At 44.5% G+C, this 17,836-nt stretch overlaps 1 protein-coding gene and 1 long non-coding RNA gene across 2 annotated transcripts in view; one reads left to right on the plus strand and one right to left on the minus strand.

Annotated features, from left to right (window-relative positions):
* The window catches only part of LOC144111374 (uncharacterized), a 323,266-nt gene that overhangs the window by 183,618 nt on the left and 121,812 nt on the right, over positions 1 to 17,836 (plus strand). The window lies entirely within an intron of this gene.
* Positions 526 to 8,605, minus strand: LOC144111372 (uncharacterized). Its single transcript, XM_077644654.1, has 3 exons — positions 7,953 to 8,605; positions 7,431 to 7,519; positions 526 to 1,678 (listed from the first exon to the last, which is right to left on the minus strand). The coding sequence occupies exons 1-3, from the start codon at positions 8,092 to 8,094 to the stop codon at positions 1,418 to 1,420; spliced, it is 492 nt and encodes a 163-aa protein (XP_077500780.1). The 5' UTR covers positions 8,095 to 8,605; the 3' UTR covers positions 526 to 1,417.

Here is a 17,836-nt window from a genome sequence, read left to right on the forward strand (position 1 = left end):
GCCATCCAACAGGACCAGGGATCCCTACAGAGCAGTCAAGTGATAGTTTCCAGGACAGGCACCACTGGAGGCAACCATGCCTCTCTCGTGGCCCAGGCAGAATTGCGCGCAATGCTGCTCCGCAGCCAGTTCGTTGTTGCTGTCATGAAGGAAACATCTCCGGCTAGCGCCAGCGTTTGCCACGAAGTTCAAGTTGTCCGAGCTATACCACCAGTTAATTGTTTTTGGAAAAAGTAACCGATTACCAAGAATAGATTACCCAGAACTTGCCATTTAGAAAAAGTAATGAATTACAAACTTAAAAAGAATACCCAATTTATTACAATTAATTACTAGTTTACACTTAGTCACACCCATTTCATTCCTAGTGTATTTTAGTGCTTATACGCTGTAAGACAACCTGATACTTCTGTCAATTCTGTTGCGCTGATCAACAGTTTCTCTTCTTTGAAGTCTATTCCATATCCATAATGCAGCTGGACTTAGGGAAGTACGCTCCTTCGTATGTTATTTAGTGCACTAGCACTAGAGCCCCACTTGGCAATTTGGCCGTTGTCTGTTTGTCCAGTGTCAACATGGGAGGTGTCAGTTCAATTAAAGATTGGTCGCAACAAGTTGCTCGGGAAGCGCAACCTGTGTCTCAACCCCCACCGGTTGTAGCACCTGCTATCGCAGTGCAGTGGTGCATCACTTAACTGCTGGACCACTGTGCCAAGAGTGGTATGAAGACTCCAAACAGTCTATGAATGAAAAGTAGAGAACAACCAATTCCGTATATTTGGACATTCCCCTTTAACGCTATCACGTCATACCCCTAAGCTTGAGTCTCATTTCATCGATCTTTGCCTGAAGCCTGCTTGACCATGAGAGCCGAACCTTGAGGAGAAACAAAAATAAATACCGAAGTGGTAGTGCACCTAATTTGCATTTTGCCTAGCTATGCTATATCGTCTCCTTGTACAAAAACAAAAAGAAAACAGACTGTGCAAAACTCCCCATAGGCCGCTGTCAAATTTTCTTGCATATGGCATGACCTGCAAGTCAGCCACTGGTGAAGCCATCATCTGTGAGCTGCCAAGAGATGGCAATAGCTAATTGGCACGCATTGTTTTGATGGGCACACTTAAAAATAAGAGCTCTGGCACTGATTCATTGCATGTCTCAGTTTTGAAAGCTGCATAAGATGAATACACAATGTGATTAATTGACTACCCACAACGCAGTGAATGCGATAAAAACTCTCTGGGCATCTGGAATACAGCAAACCCTTCAATTTCCAGTAGTTAAAAAGAGAGCTAAGGTAAACTGATACACAAGCACACTCAAGCTCAGCAATGTGCAGTAAAATGCATGTTGCTGACTTCACATACGTGCACAGAAGTAGAGGCTATGAAAGAAAAGCAGTTCTAATAAATGTTCAAGTGGTGAATCCGGATGGTAGGAAAAAAAGTGACGTACCGATGATGGCGTTCACTCTTACAGGGTCCAAGGCCTCCCTCAAGGATGCGTCAGGGTGGGAATTCGACTTCCGCCCAAATAACGACTTTCCTCTCAACTCATGAGCTGTAAACAGCTGCCGCATCAGCCCCCTTGCAAATTTCGCAGGGGCTCCTGGGCAGCTGCTGCGCAGCTTTTCAAGGGCTGCCTCTTCTATCAGAACACCGCCCCCAATGTCGATCTGGAAATGAAAAAGCCTGTGAATTGTCTTAAATAATAAGTTGGCTAACCAATTTCTGATAGGCTGCTAGTAAAGCTGTACCAGCTTTTAGAATTTCGAAAACACGATTGTCCTGGCACTGTGGGTAACAAAATTTGGCTGCATCGTGCAAAAACATGCTTTCGGAAGCATGCAGGCAAAACAACCCCTCCAGTGCATGCAACTAGCTGAAAAAGCCAAATTTCGTCCAGCCACAGCACCCAGGGTAATAGTGTTTTCATAATTCTAAAAACTGATATGGCTATTACTAATGACCAGCTAGAGATTGACTACCCACAACGCAGTGAATGCGATAAAAACTCTCTGGGCATCTGGAATACAGCAAACCCTTCAATTTCCAGTAGTTAAAAAGAGAGCTAAGGTAAACTGATACACAAGCACACTCAAGCTCAGCAATGTGCAGTAAAATGCATGTTGCTGACTTCACATACGTGCACAGAAGTAGAGGCTATGAAAGAAAAGCAGTTCTAATAAATGTTCAAGTGGTGAATCCGGATGGTAGGAAAAAAAGTGACGTACCGATGATGGCGTTCACTCTTACAGGGTCCAAGGCCTCCCTCAAGGATGCGTCAGGGTGGGAATTCGACTTTTGCCCAAATAACGACTTTCCTCTCAACTCATGAGCTGTAAACAGCTGCCGCATCAGCCCCCTTGCAAATTTCGCAGGGGCTCCTGGGCAGCTGCTGCGCAGCTTTTCAAGGGCTGCCTCTTCTATCAGAACACCGCCCCTAATGTCGATCTGGAAATGAAAAAGCCTGTGAATTGTCTTAAATAATAAGTTGGCTAACCAATTTCTGATAGGCTGCTAGTAAAGCTGTACCAGCTTTTAGAATTTCGAAAACACGATTGTCCTGGCACTGTGGGTAACAAAATTTGGCTGCATCGTGCAAAAACATGCTTTCGGAAGCATGCAGGCAAAACAACCCCTCCAGTGCATGCAACTAGCTGAAAAAGCCAAATTTCGTCCAGCCACAGCACCCAGGGTAATAGTGTTTTCATAATTCTAAAAACTGATATGGCTATTACTAATGACCAGCTAGAGAACTAGCTTACTACTTAAGAAGATTCACCGGTTTTATGGTGTCCGCCCACACTGGTATACCGCAAAAACCGAATTTTTACCCCAAAAAGACTGAAAATTTTTGGGTGTTCATTGAACCACCCCATATATAAGAAGTGAAACATGAAAATATTAAAAATAGAATCAATAAGTGATAAAAAGCAGGCGGAAAGTATTCATGTAACATTGTGGGTGCCATTATGTACAGCACATAGGTTCAGTGCTGCAGGCTGCAGGTGGCAATACGACAGTCGGGAATAAAATTAAGTAGCAGTCACGTACCATAGTCGAAAAGAAAGAAATACATTTCAAAACCCATAAGGGTTTCTTGTTCATAATGATCAGGACAAGAATGGTGGAGAACACATAACTGAAGAATGTGAAACTTATGGCATAGATGTTTGGAATGGGGCCGGCATTCTTGTTGCTTGCGTCGTCTGGATGAATAGGGATTCAAGCAGAAGGCACATCGTCAGACTCCTTTCTCTGGATAAGATACAGGCATTGCCCCAATCAATCTGGTGGCCAGTGCCATGTGCGTGGCGCGCCAATGCATTTGTGGCATGCCTGTCATTTGTCCCATCACTTTGATGCTCCTTTATGAGTCTTGAGAACTTTCCTCTCTCACTGCTGTAAGCATGATTACAGTTCAGGCATGGTATCTTGTAGATAACTCCTGGAAACTTCATCTGTAGTCGGTCTTGGTCAGTTCATTTGTTGATTCTGCAGCTTACTGACAGGGATGCAGGCCATGCACACAGCAGTGGCCGTCAGACTGCGCGGGGCAATTCTTCTACCTCATATAGAAAAAGGAACCTGGGGATGTGCCTTCTGATGAAATCGCTATTCATTTAGAAGGTGCAACCGACTTCAAACAAGAACGCCGGCCCCATGAAAACCATTTATGCCCCATGTTTACATCACATTCATCGGTTATAAATTTGCCACTGCTCTTGTCCTGCTCACTGTGCACAAGAAAGCCACACTGGTTTCGCGATGTTTTTCCTCCTTTTCGACTATAGTCAGCGACTCCTACTTCATTTCATTGCATCGCCATGCCTAACCAGATGGATTTCAGTGTAACGCTTGACTACACAGTTAGGCATGCCATGCTGCCTCTGCCCATGCTTTATGTAAACCAAAATGGCGGCCACTAGGACATCAGTAAATACTCCCTATTCCTCTCATCCCCCCTCATCTCCCTTACAAGACTGCAGCTTTCCTAGTCAATCATTAAGATGGATGCTTGGGCGAGTTGGTAAGTCATTTTAAACAAAACAGCGCGTAGTTTGACAGGGACACGAAGGGAGACACGACACAGATGAGCGCTGACTTTTAACTGACATTTATTGCTTGGAACGGGGCATATACACAGTTCCAACCAAAAAGAAGAAAACAATACAACCATTCATAGATTCAGTCATTCATACATGCGGCACTGAACACAGGAGATAACTAGGATAATTATTTCCGCCTGCTAAAAATTCCAGTTCTTTGGAACAAGTCGATAAGGAGGGGCTGCTGACGCAGGCGTCTTTTGACCAGGCAATGTGCGCTCCTTGAATTATTTCACGTGTTAGTTGGTTACTATGCTAGCTTAAAACTTGTGTGCGAGTGAAGTCAGGGGTGCATGTTTTGCTGTCACAGTCTCTACAGTGGATGCCGAGATGCTCTTTTACAGTATTATGCACATTGTTATTGTGCTCCTTCAAGCGTTCATTGAGGCATCTCCCCGTCTGACCCACATAAAGCTTGCCACATGACAAGGGAATGGCATAAACTACACCTTCTTCGCAGCATATGAATTGATTTTCATGCTTGATGTCGCACTCTCTGGGAATGAAATCAGTGTTAACCATTTTGCACATCTTCCCAAGCTTATCCGGAGCCGAAAAAAATGACTTTTACAAGTACTCTATTTGCTATCTTTTTTAGTCTGTGGGAGAAATGATGAATGCAAGGCACAACAGTGGTTTTTTTTCTTTTTCCTTCCGCGTCATAGAATCTGCCTGCTCTCTTTTTCTGTCTTTGCCCAAATTACTCAGAATAGATTGACACTGACACTAGTGTCACGTGACTAACACATGAAATAATTTAAGCAGCGCACATCACCTGGTCAAAAGACGCCTGCGTCAGCAGCCCCTCCTTATTGATTTGTTCCAAAGAACTTGCATTTTTAGCGGGGGGGGGGGGGGGGGGTATGATGATCCTAGTTATTTCCTGTTTTCAGAGCGGCTTGTATGAATGGTTGTTTTGTTTTCTTCTTTTTGGTTGGAACTGTATATATGCCCCGTTCCAAGCAATAAACGTCAGTTAAAAGTCAGCACTCATCTGTGTCGTGTTCCTGTCAAACTACGCGCTGTTCTGTTTAAAAAAAATTCCTAGTCAATATGACTCCTATGGCCCGAGCTCAAACAGATCACCATGTCAGCTAGAAGGTGATCACGCGTGCTTTCAGTTGTTACACAGTTGGCGCATACAGTAGAACCTCTAACTTTCAGCAGACTGCGCGAAACCGTCCTATAATTGAAAATCTCACACAAGTGATGCATTTGCACATAAATGAGCCCCCTAGTTTGGCTTTTAGAAATAAATGTTCTTTTATGCGCATTATAAAAGCGCTCATTTTTTTCTGCAAGAATTACTTCGAGACGGCGCGCAGCTAGGCTTTTCAGCGTCGAAGTGGCGGCTTTAGACGAGGCATGCGAATGCTCCTGCCCCTGCGCGTTAAGTAGACATCACAATCGCGTCGAAAACTGATGATTGGATAGCGGACCTAAATTATCTGCTCTGACCCTTTGAAGACTGTTTGTGACGTGCAGTACGGCTTTCTGTTCAGACTTCTGTTCAGCCTTCCCTAGAACGGCGGTCACTTTGCGGCAATGCATGTGCAAATTAGCAACACACAGCAGAACTGCACAGTGGCTTTCCTTGAATGGTAAGCACTGTTCATTACATCTTTTTGATTACACAGCCAAGATCTCCAATATGCATGGCATTGTTACCAAAGAACTAAGAATATCTGACACCTAGCAGTTCATTATAAGAAATTATGCATAGCACTTGCAACTTCTGTAACAGACTAGTGCAACTGCATGGCATGCTGCTAACATAGACTGCTGTTGAAAGCAACATTTAGCTTTAGTTTAATTTCTATGCATTATTTCGCAATAAGATTTCGCAAACACACAAAATCTGAACGGCTGGGGAGAACTGCCTGCATTAAAAAAGACTGGTAGGACATCAAAATTACTTGAAATAAGAATTAAGGCAGAATCGCACGTGAAAAGCAATGAGATTTCTATGGACCATAATACAACTTCTATGGACCATAATACAATCAAACTTCATTACATGAACAGATAAAAGTTGTTAAATAGTTCAATGCCAATTAGGCTGGCTTCTTAACAAAGCATTGCCAGCGTGGGGTGGTGGCAGGTGAAACACCAGTTAGGGCGGCATCCCCGAATAACAGCAGTGTCGGGTGAAAATTGGGATGACAGAATAAAAGCTGTCGCAGTGTTCGCCACTTCCATGACAGTTGACATGAAGATGAGATGGCTACTGGAAGGCTACAAACGGCCATGCCGCTAGTTGTGGGACACTACTGATGGGTTCGAGAGCCGCAAAAGGGTGCTGACCTCCAGGCTACCAACCGTTGCAGTCGCTAAGCTTCCGTGGTACTATTAAAAAGTGCAAGACAAAGCGTGAACTGTGTCGCTTGCCGCACTGGCACCCCCAGTCACTCATTTAGTAAGGCAAAGTCTGCCACCAGTCATCGAAGCGGGCATAGCTAGGTGCTTAACAGTTCGATACATAAGTTAATATGGCAAACTGGATTCAATATATGAAGCAAGAATTGCCTGTGCTTGTTCAAAATATCTAGGAATAGTTCAATATAGCCAACAATACGTAATATCTGTGTTAGTTATATTGAACTTTGACTGCAGTGGTTTGAATGACGCTTTCAAACTACACTTAGTGCATGTAGCCTACAGCCACCAGTGCAAGGTGGCTCTCTCCTGGAACACATACCCACTAGCTTCGCTGCCAAAGGTTGCATTAATGTACATTGCAAGTCATTTTAATATGAGGCAAATCTGTTCTTGGGAAATTGGTTACAAGATTAGCCTATTCATGATAAGGGGCCATCAGCTTCAGAGCACCTTCCACAGTGGCACTGATGTGAAGCATGCAAGGCATGCCAGGAAAAGAGACCTCAAGCGAGCGGCATGCTAGCAGACCACCACTGCCTGATGCACCGATAGCAAGCATGTTGCTGCAGGAGACACTTCCGCCAGCATGGGTGCAAATTACCCTGGCCTTCGCGTCAGATGTAAACATTATGTTCACATTTTATCTTTCGCAAGGCCAACACATATCACAGAAGACAAGTTCAAAAGCACAAAGATATTGCTGCATGGTGGCAAAGACTCCACCTAATAGCATTTCTAGGTGAAGCCTAAATGAAATCATCCAATGAATCATGCCGCACGAGGAAAACCATACACAAGTGGAAAGCAATAGCTCTTTCCAGAGTTTTTTTTAAATTATTGGCTGTTAAGTTCAGGAAAGCAGCCCTTACACAAGTGTGCATGTTAAAACCCTGTTCCCATCCAGAAGATGTCAAAACTTGTAAGGGAAAGGCCTTACCTGGGGGCACGGCCGCACTGCACTGATGGCATCAATGCTCTTCATGTCATCAAGCATTTTTTTGAGCTTTTTCAGAACCTTTTGCGACTCTGAAAGAGCAGTTTACCAAATTATCAAAAAACTGTAGTGACAGCATAACACTACATTCTGCCAGCTGTTTTATACAGTATAACAATTTTGTTTGCCTACTATGGTGCCCTACTACAAAACGACATGAATCAGCTACATGGTTATAATTTTTGAGAGTGTGCCTGCTAAAAGAGCAGATTTGTAACTCTCTAATACTAGCAGCTGTACATTAGACAGTTACATGCAAGTTAACAGTAGGAAAGCAGCCATTTCACAGCATACAAAACTAGGAATAAGCTTCAACAAACCAGCACACCAAGAAAAGCAGATGACGCTTCAAAAGTAGGTATATTGGAGATAAGCTATCAAGCCCATTATACAACCAGGTCAAACTCAAGCTACACTCATAAAGGTTATAACAGCCCTTAACAGCACCGTTATGATCTGACATACCATGGGCAGCCTCCAGATCTTCGTTTCGCCTTTTTACGACATCCAACTCTCTGCGCATGTTCTCACATTGAGAACAAAACTGCAAATGAAAAAAAATTGGACGACACTTAGGTTCCACCTTAAGGGTATGGCACGATAGCATTAACGGCTGCCTCCAATGGCCTAAGGTCCTATCTGCAGGCACTGACACTTTTGGACATGGCACAAAAGGCCTCCCTTCAACCAAGTTGAACAAACATGCCTCAGTGGCCTAAGGGTAAAGTGTCCGACTCTGGATACAAGGGTCTGTTTCCCGTCACCTTAATTTTATGTTGAGTGCAATTAATGACTCATATGTGTCATAATGGCACTTAAGTCATGTTGCGACCTTATATTCACAATTTATGCAATGTTTTCATCTCTTAAAATCTGCCACTCCACATGACACCACAACTACCTTTTCAAGCAATCCGCATTTTCTCGGATGCCGCCGGGTTCCTTGCTGCATGAGAGCCTTAACGCTGACACGTTAATGTGTAATCAAGAAAGCAAGCAGTGCACCTGTAGCTACACATGCGTGACAGGCAAGACAGATTCCTGTATCTTTTATATCTTTTGCATTTTCTTTCGCTCGATTTCCAGAGGCTATTATAAACTTTATCATTCATCATTTATTCACCCTTAAAGTCCTTCAGGTTGGGGCTTTAGATAAGGGCGAGGGAGATCTAAAATATTACAATAAAGATATCAAAAAAGTAATGGTGGGCTGGTGTCCTTATTGGCAAATGGAGGCTGTTAGCTTAGGCAATTGGCTTTTTGTAATTTATTGTTGTGGACACCACATGTATTGCACTGTGCGCAAAATGGCATCTTGCAAGATATATTAATGAGGCAATTAAATCACACATAGTCGGTACTATGTAGATGTGAAAAAAATTCAAACGGCACTTAAGGCTGCTAATGTGCAGCAGTGGAAAATGAAACGCACTGAAAAATGAAACGAAGATGCGCCTCTGAACGCAAATTCGCAAACGCTGAATCTACAGAGGTCTGAGTGAAACATACCGGCACTCAATTCGAATACCTGTTGCGAGCTGGCCTCCAACTTAACAAAAACACATGTTATCGGTGGTATGCACTGGCGTGCAGCCGTGCAGGTATAACATCGGCAGAAAGATGAGGTGTACTGCCTGTCATGCCGGCAATGATATGAAGAGAACACACCGAATATCACGACAATGCCATGCATCCTGCCAGGGTGCCTCAGTGGTTAAGGCGCTCAGATGCCAAGCCTGAGGACCTGGGTTCATGGAAACTGATTGAAGAGCACAAACATGACGCAAGAGAACAACATAGACACAAGCGCTGACTAGGAACCAAATGATTTACTGCGGGAGGGAAGGCTGCAATATAAGCAAGCTAAACAAAAAGCATCAAATATCAAACGCAATAAATCATTTGGTTGCCAGTCAGTGCTTGTGTATGTGTTTATCTCTTATGCCCTGCCTGTTAGCACTGTTCAGCCGATTACCATCAACATGCAACAACCAGCCCGATTAAGCCTTCTCTTGAACCCGGGTTCAATCCTATCCACAGAGGCTGCATTTCGATGGAGGTGAAACACAAGGCGCCCGCGTACTGAGCGATATCACTGCACGTTAAAGAACCCCATTAAGTCAAACTTAAGCCGGAGCTCTCCACTACGGCGTTCCTCAATGCCCATGTCCCTCTGGAATGATTGAAACTCCATATACCATATCAACCATTCATACCACGACCGTCCCATGCACTGCCTGCAAATGTGCACGCATGGGCACTTCTCAATGAAATCACGTGCGCATTCGGTATGCATCGCGTGCACAGTCCAGATAAAACAGCACTGAATATTTCAACGCAAGTACCACTTTTTACGTCCTTCGCAAAACAGCGCCATAAAAACAATGCGGCGCGACTAAGTGCTTTCTCAACGCTCTACTCGATACGATGACAGCCATCGGCACAATTCCTAAATGCTGGGCAGTGCACCATGCCACTAACCTCTTCATTAGGTCTCATTCACACTTGCGAGTCGCAGAGGTCGCGCGACCAGCAGTCGCCTGCGACTACAGCGCAGTTCAACAACACCGGTGTTCACACTTGAAAAGCGACTACTTGAGTCGCCTTCCCGTTCCGTTCTCGTTCCAAACGAGAACCATCGGGAATGACGTCGTTCGCGCTCTTTCTCTGTCTTCTGCTTGTTGGCGCCAGACCCTCGATCGCTCGTGCTTGTCTGTTGTGCTGTTCCTGTGCTTTTATAATATGTATTGCGATGACATGAGCGAAGAGGAAGACGTCGTCGCCGTTCTGATGTGCTGTGCGGCCACGCGAGCTCTTGCAGCGTGCGCGCGTACTGCACAGAAAAAGCGGCAACGGCGTCGCTGGTGGGTCCGGCCCTGTCTCCGATCGCGGGAAGTGGCCGGACACGCAAGCCACCTGCTACCGCAGCTGCGGGCGCACGATGAGGAGTACTACAGAGAGTAAGTTTTCATTTCTCTCTTCGTGGCACAAGGCAGAACTTTGCAACCTTTTTTTTCTTCAATCCTTCTTTTTTCTCCTTTGCACTTTGCAGCTTTCTCCGGATGCCGCCTCGGACATTCGACACACTCCTGGATCTGGTGCGAAGTTCTATAACTGTGCAGGACACCGATTCCGGTGGCTGACCGTTTGGCCATGACAATCAGGTAACTCGCGTTGCTAGAAAAATGGTAAACTCTATTTGCATGTACTGCATGTATACAGTATTTTAGTTCTGACCATGTCATAACAGAATGCTTGCTGAATTGATCTGTTTCATGAGCTCATGCTGCATAGTAGTGAGCATTGTTTTCATTATAAATAATCAAGGATGAATAGTTCATCTGTGGTGTGTAAATCAATTTCATAGTTAAGCGAATATCTATGCTGTTCAACCTTTTTATGTCATTGCTTCGGCAGGTTCCTGGCCACGGGTCAAACCCTAAGGGAGCTATCCTTTAACTTCTTAGTAGGAAGGTCTACTGCATGCTCCCTTGTGGCAACGGTCTGCCAGGCACTGTGGGTTGTGCTGAAGCCACTCTATCTGAGGCATCCACAGGCAGCAGATGAGTGGATAAAGGTAAGCTTCGTTATCATAATTATGCTATTGCTGCTGTGCTCTGCAGGCACAGGAACAATGAGTAAGTGACCAATGCAATTCAGTTTGATATATGGATGTATAGCCGTTAAAATTTATTCTGCAGGTTGCGGCAGACTTTGAGGAGAGGTGGCAGATGCCACACTGTGTTGGTGCTATCGACGGAAAGCACGTCCTTATAGAATGCCCAGCAAATTCTGGAAGCGCCAATCACAATTATAAAGGCTCATTCAGCAAGTCACTGCTTGCTGTCTGTGATGCGCATTACAGGTAAGGCCCTCTATTATACAACAATCTTGGCACGTTCAATTCATCTTAGACACATACAGAGCAAAAAGGCGAGATGAAGAAGGAACAGACACACAAGCACCAACTACCAAATGATTGTGTTTAATGCGTGAGCGTATAAATACACAGACCGACAGATGCACGGAAATTGGGAGGAAGCGGAAGCAGCAGTGCCAGCAGCAAAAACACTAGGCTCATCATCATGAATTAAGAAATGCCGACTCGTGGCGAGACAATCATATTGAAAGTTCAGTTCAGCGACACCTTCTTAATAACACCCACCACAGGCTTGCATGATTGCTGACTATCAGACAGCGGTGAACAAAACACATGATCAATCTCGATGCTATGCATAGGGCACCATTTCGTTTAAGCACTTTGGGTTTCAATCCATGCATAAAATTATTGAGCACTACACATTCTCAGCAACTGCATCATGGTGTGACCTTTAAAACATAACTTACAGGTCCAATCCAAAACAGCAGTTGTCAGAAACACACATATTCATTGCTAGTCTATATATCTGCACTGAATTTCAAACTATTTTTCATGCAGGTTCTTCTACATTGAAATGGGGCATTTTGGCAGTGACTGTGATGGGGGAATTTTCGCCTCCTCAACGCTTCAGAAAAAGATCGCTGGAGGCGAGTGGGGCTTTCCCACTGCAAGGCCTGTAGGCAGCGAGGGGCCACTGCCATACTTCTTCGTCGGGGACGAGGCCTTCCCACTGAAAGAATATATGATGAGGCCTTATCCAAGACGAGGTAGAGGTCTACATATGAGGTTTCACTTCACTTAAGACAAAAAGAGCTAAATCACTGGCATGATCAAGCAGTGAAGTGTGCATCTGTCATAATCCAAATTCTCCATATTTTTTGCTCTCCAAATGTTGCATGCCTGATTTCATCAATGTTTGTCATATGTTACCATTTCAAGAAGGCTGTAAAGTAGGCCAGTTTAAAGCATGCTGACAGTTTTGTGTTGGATGTCACGAATTCATCAGCTCAGGCTTTGCAATATCACCTTTCCATCTAACTAGCAGGTTTGTGGTTCATTTCTGTAAACCAGTGACTGCGCTGTTAACAAGAACACCAAAATCACATTCCAAAAATGCGGCTCCAGGTGTGCCATAGCAGGGGTACCGGAAAATAACAAAACATGTGCAGTGTAACTTTTCTATAAACAGTAGCACGAACCTCAGTATTCTTCACACTTGAAACTTTTCAGCTTCACTGAAGGCCTCAAGGTCATGCTTTCCGTGCAACAAAGTAGACCGTTTGGTCTTGCAGTGCAGTGCTTATGACCTAGAAGTGTATGAAAATGTTCTCTGTACTTTATCTCTCCTGTTCTTGTCTTCAGCCCTGCATGAAGCTGCGCTGCAGGAAAAATATGAGCGCCGAATTTTCAACTATCGGCTTAGCCGGGCACGACGCATTATAGAGAATGCGTTTGGCATCCTGGCGCAGAGGTGGAGGATTCTGCGGCGACCCTTTAAGGTGAAAGTTATTAACATCAATAGATATGTTGGTGCGTGCATAGTGCTGCACAACTGTCTACTTAAAGAGTCCGCAGAATCCTCTTCAATGTACTGCCCGCCAGGCTCTGCCGACACTGAAGACTGGGCGGGGCGCCTCTCTCCTGGAAGCTGGAGGGACGATGACTCCAGCTTGGCCTTCAAGGCACAAAAGCTGACAGGCTGCAACGCAACACGGTACGAGGTTTGTTATACTATAGCGAGTTGTACCGAGCCTTGCACTATACGCGTTATACGCATCACCAAAACAGGAGCACACTTCTCAGTGTGCTACTGTAGGCGTCTGGCATTGGCGATCATACTTGTTCAACTTACTAAACCTCATGTAATTTGTTTCGATTTATTATATGCAGAAAATCTGAGAGGAAAAAAAATAGCCCAGCAAACTAGAGGGTTCTATAGAACCCACTTTTAGAAACCCAAGTTTAATGGTACACATCAGACGCTCGCAATATTTTGGCACTGTGTGACATGCAGCACTGGACTTGGTTTATGGAGATTATGAAATATAACTTCAGTGAAATTTCTTCCTAGCCATGCCAAGCAAGTGCGTGACAAGCTGACGCACCACTTCGTCACGGCTGGTGCAGTGCCATGGCAGCATGCAATGGTCACTGGTGATCACAACTGAAGGTGGGTTGAATAATGGTGACTTTTATTTTATACAATGAATACTTGCAAGACGATCTTTTGCTTAATAAAAAAATATGTACTGTCTGTAACAAAGGTTTACAGTCCTCTGCACCGTTGCTTTGAATGGCATAGCAGACTGAAAGCTTTTGCAACAGACTGTACATTTACATGAACAGGGAAGATATGAGCTTCTTTCACAAGAATGCATGCAGTGAGATTACCTATAAGTGAAGCACAAGTAACATGAGAAGTGACTGGTTGAAGATGAAGATTGCACATGTATTTATGCAAGTAAAAAGCCATTTGTAATTTTTATCAATTGCATATTTTTAAAATATTACATAAAAATATCACAATAAAAAATGAACAGGAGCATGAACAGGAACAGTGAAATCTGTTATTCTTCCCCGTTCACTGTAATGCCTTGACAAAGGAACTATGAGTAATAAATAAATACTAGGCACTTCAGTATTGCTATGTGGGCCATTTAATCGCAGCAATCATTTGTACTTTTCAGGGTAGTCACATAGCCACAATCGCTCAGTGGTTATGGTGCCAGACTGTTGACTCAAAAGATGCATGTTTGATCCCTGTCTCCACTATGACATCTCTTATAATCTGAGTTTCTTTGGGACGTCAAACCCCTGACACCTCGACTGTGATACCTCAACAATTCTACAGCCAACCTTACGCAAAGCATGACTGCTTTGAGCGTTTATGAGGTTTCATTCCCGAAAGCAACTCTGGCTTTGATGGACCGGGAACCAGAAATATCAGACTTCAGTCATATCATGTAAGACAACGCTAAAAATGAAACACATAAAAAAAGAACCTAGAAAATGACTTTGTAGATATTGCACGTTCATTTGTAGAAAACTATTTGTACTACCTCGATGGAAAGAAACGCAAACAACCTGGCGCCAACACGCTCCCCTCTTTCAATTTCTTTTCACCGCGCTTTTTCTTCGGTGATAGCAAAAAGACCCTAGACTCGTCCATGATACATTCTAGGACGACTCTAACATCTTTTTCGTACCGCCCAGGTAAAAGCACAATGAAAATAAATTCCAACAGCAGGGCTTGTTGGCGCCGGGTTGTTCGCGTTTCTTTCCATCAAGGTAGTACCATGAAAAATAAAAGCACACCACCACTATTTACACTCCAGTTCTAGCCTGCAGCAGCACGTCGTATGTCATCATCTCGATGTTGTGCATGAAGTCTTCGGCTACCTGACGTGACAGGCGTCGCAGGCGGGAGTCTAACAACATGCAGAATAGTGCAATGTCGTCTTTTTGTTGCCTTTCTCGCTGCTCCCGTATTGTTGACAAATGGCTCACACATGCCTGCAAGATGTTTTCGTCACCTGCGTTCCTGTAGACCAAGCATTTTAGAGTAGTGGAAACTTAACTAGTGAGTCAGTTCACGAAACATCACTGAAGGAAATCTTGAGCAAAAGAGACTGGACAAGGGAGAGCAACAGACTAAGCACAGTCTCACAATGAACCTTGCTGCAAATTCCTTAAACTTGAGGAAAAAAACATGTACACTCTCAGTAATAAACAGGTTATAAACTCACCCAGGGTTTTTAACTAACTATCTGTTCCGCCAGAAACTGCACACATACCGTTTTGCAGGCGGCAGCTGGGCAGCCTCTTGCTCATACACATCAGGACTGCATCTGCAATACGAGTATGATTAGGGCACTTTTTCTACACATGTAATTTATACCAACACACAACCGACTGCGAAGTAGGTGGCTTACAAGAATGTGAAAATCTATCAGAGCATTTCAATTTTTTCTTACTCTTGTTCCCAGGTTTCCCCCTCCACATCACAGCCAGACGCCTGAGGCAGTGCTTCCGGAAGCCCTTCGACTGCCTGCGTGGAGCTGCAATACCAAAGATCAAGGATGAATATCTAGCAGCATGACAACAGTTTATGCAAAGGCACCATAGATGCTTCACAAGTAACTGCAACAGGATTTGCTTATTTCAAACACTGTTCCCTAAAACCCTCAATTCTTGTTTTCACTAATGGCAGGAGCTTATACAAGACCAATTTCAAAGTTCAGCTCCTACTGAACTTTTGGGTCTAAGCTAGCCAGTGTTTCCTTCAACCGCTCATTCATCGGTCCTTTTATCATGTCTATTTCCATGCTGTCTTGGCAGGCCCACACCATGCGGCATACATCTGGAGTTATGCCTAAAAAGACTCCTGTTGGTCACTAACCTTTCACCAGCCTCGTCAGCAGATAATTTGAAGCTGAAAAGAAAATAACGGAAATATTTCACACCAGGATAACCACAATGAACTTTCTGCATGACCAAGTGCAGTTGCTTGTGAAATTTGTTTGCAGAAAACTATATGTTCTTTTAGTTGCCTATTGTTTCTCACCTTATATCATCCTCTGTACTGCAAAGGAGACTGGAAAAAAAAATTATGTAGTTCAGCTTTTTATGATCCACTCTCAGGAGAACAAATATAGCTGCTTGATAACATGCACAGATTTGAGGACAACTGGTCATCGCACTGAGGCAGAGGGTGAATTGACATTAATGATTCCCATAGCAGAAAAAATTCCTAGAAATTCAACTCACAGAGCAGGCTGTGGTGAGGGCTCCATCAATGCCATCATTGATTCGAAGTGTGGCCATTTTATGGTGGGAATATCTGCTACCCCAGCTCCACTCTTTTGTTTATTTTTTATTTCTTGTTTTTTTCTCATAAATATCCTTTAAGTTTTTGAACTTCTGCTCCGCCTGGGTGCCTGGAAGATAAAAACATCATGAATATATCTGCAAATAAAATAATCATCATTCAGGAAAGGCTGTGCGTTCAGCTTGTTTTGTCTGACTGTGCTCAAAGTGTTCCTACTTCGAAGTAGTGACCTTTTTGCTTCTCTCTAGAACACTGCGCTGCATGGCATGTGTATGCTCAGAGTATGTACATTTTGGGTTGGCGCCGAAGTAACGCAATTGGGTGCGCACAAACGTGTAGTAATAACTTGCACTTGAGCAAGCGTTAAAGACAGGGTACGGGGAGAGAGAGAAAAAAATGGGGGGCGGGCGAGAGTAAACAGTCCTCGTGGTAGCCAACGCACGTGTCTCGCGAGTCGCGAGCGTGAAAACACACGTGTCTCGCGAACGTGAAAACACACGTCTCGTCTTCCCGCATTTCAAGCGAAAGAGGGACAAATGCCAAGCGATCGAAGATAAAAACAGTTCGCAGTATATTTTCGTCGTATGTAAACATGAGCACGCGCTCTTGAGGAAAAACAAGCTGCCCTCATCATGCATGCTACAACAACACTAAGGCCTGTTTCATATGCATGCGATTTTCGCCTGCGACACTGCGAATTCTGTCGGTCTGCGACTGGGGAGAGCCGTCGGTCTAGTCGCAGACGGCTTGCGATCGAGTTCCGTACGGTTGGTATTCAGTCGCAGTGTCGATGTGTTCGCACTGCGATTGGCCAATGGGGAGCGCCGAGACGGCGTGCGACGTGCGGTCAAGTGGGAGCTGTTATCGCGGTGCAAGCAAAACTTTATTCTAATGAAAACATACGGAATAATGCCTTGCATCTAAAAATACGCTGGTCATAAGATCATCAACACATTCTGCGCGATGTTTCTGTCGCGTTTAATAATGGATTGCCTATGCAAACATAAAAAAACCTTGCCTATTCCTCTGACCGAATTCGTTGTGTCGGTGTCGCATGTGAAAGCAGTGACCGAAAATCGCACTGCGGCCTCACCGACTACACCGGATATTTTCGGTCCAGTCGCAGCATGTGAAACGGGCCTAACTCAGCACATCTAAAAAACGTGGCATACTTACGGGTTAGGCCGAATAACTGTCCTATTTCTTCCCATGCGAAGTCCTTTTTGCTTCTGTTTTTGAAGTCTCGGCTATATTTATCGTAGAGGAATCTGTGCTCTCGCACAGCGTTGATGAGCAGCTCAGCGGAGTACTCCATGTTGTTGTCTGACGCAAATTTCGATCTTGCCGCCAGGAATGAACAACCGGATGTAGGCGGCGCTTTCGTCAACTTCCGAAGCGCCGCTGATTGGTTCAGCCGTTTGCGAGTCGCAGTCGCAAGGCTGAAAAATCGAGCAGGGAGCGACTGGCCTGCGACCGTCGCTTTTCGACCAATGCGACCGTTTGCGACTGTCTCTTTTCGACCAAAACAGTCGCGCGACCTCTGCGACTCGCAAGTGTGAATGGGCCCTTAGGGCTGCATTCAAGCGACTCGGTCATGACGTCGCCTTCGTCCCTTAACCCAGCTGAAGCGAGGCGCGCGCG

The sequence above is a fragment of the Amblyomma americanum genome, chromosome 11, assembly GCF_052857255.1.
Source record: "Amblyomma americanum isolate KBUSLIRL-KWMA chromosome 11, ASM5285725v1, whole genome shotgun sequence".
Lineage (NCBI taxonomy): Eukaryota > Metazoa > Arthropoda > Arachnida > Ixodida > Ixodidae > Amblyomma > Amblyomma americanum.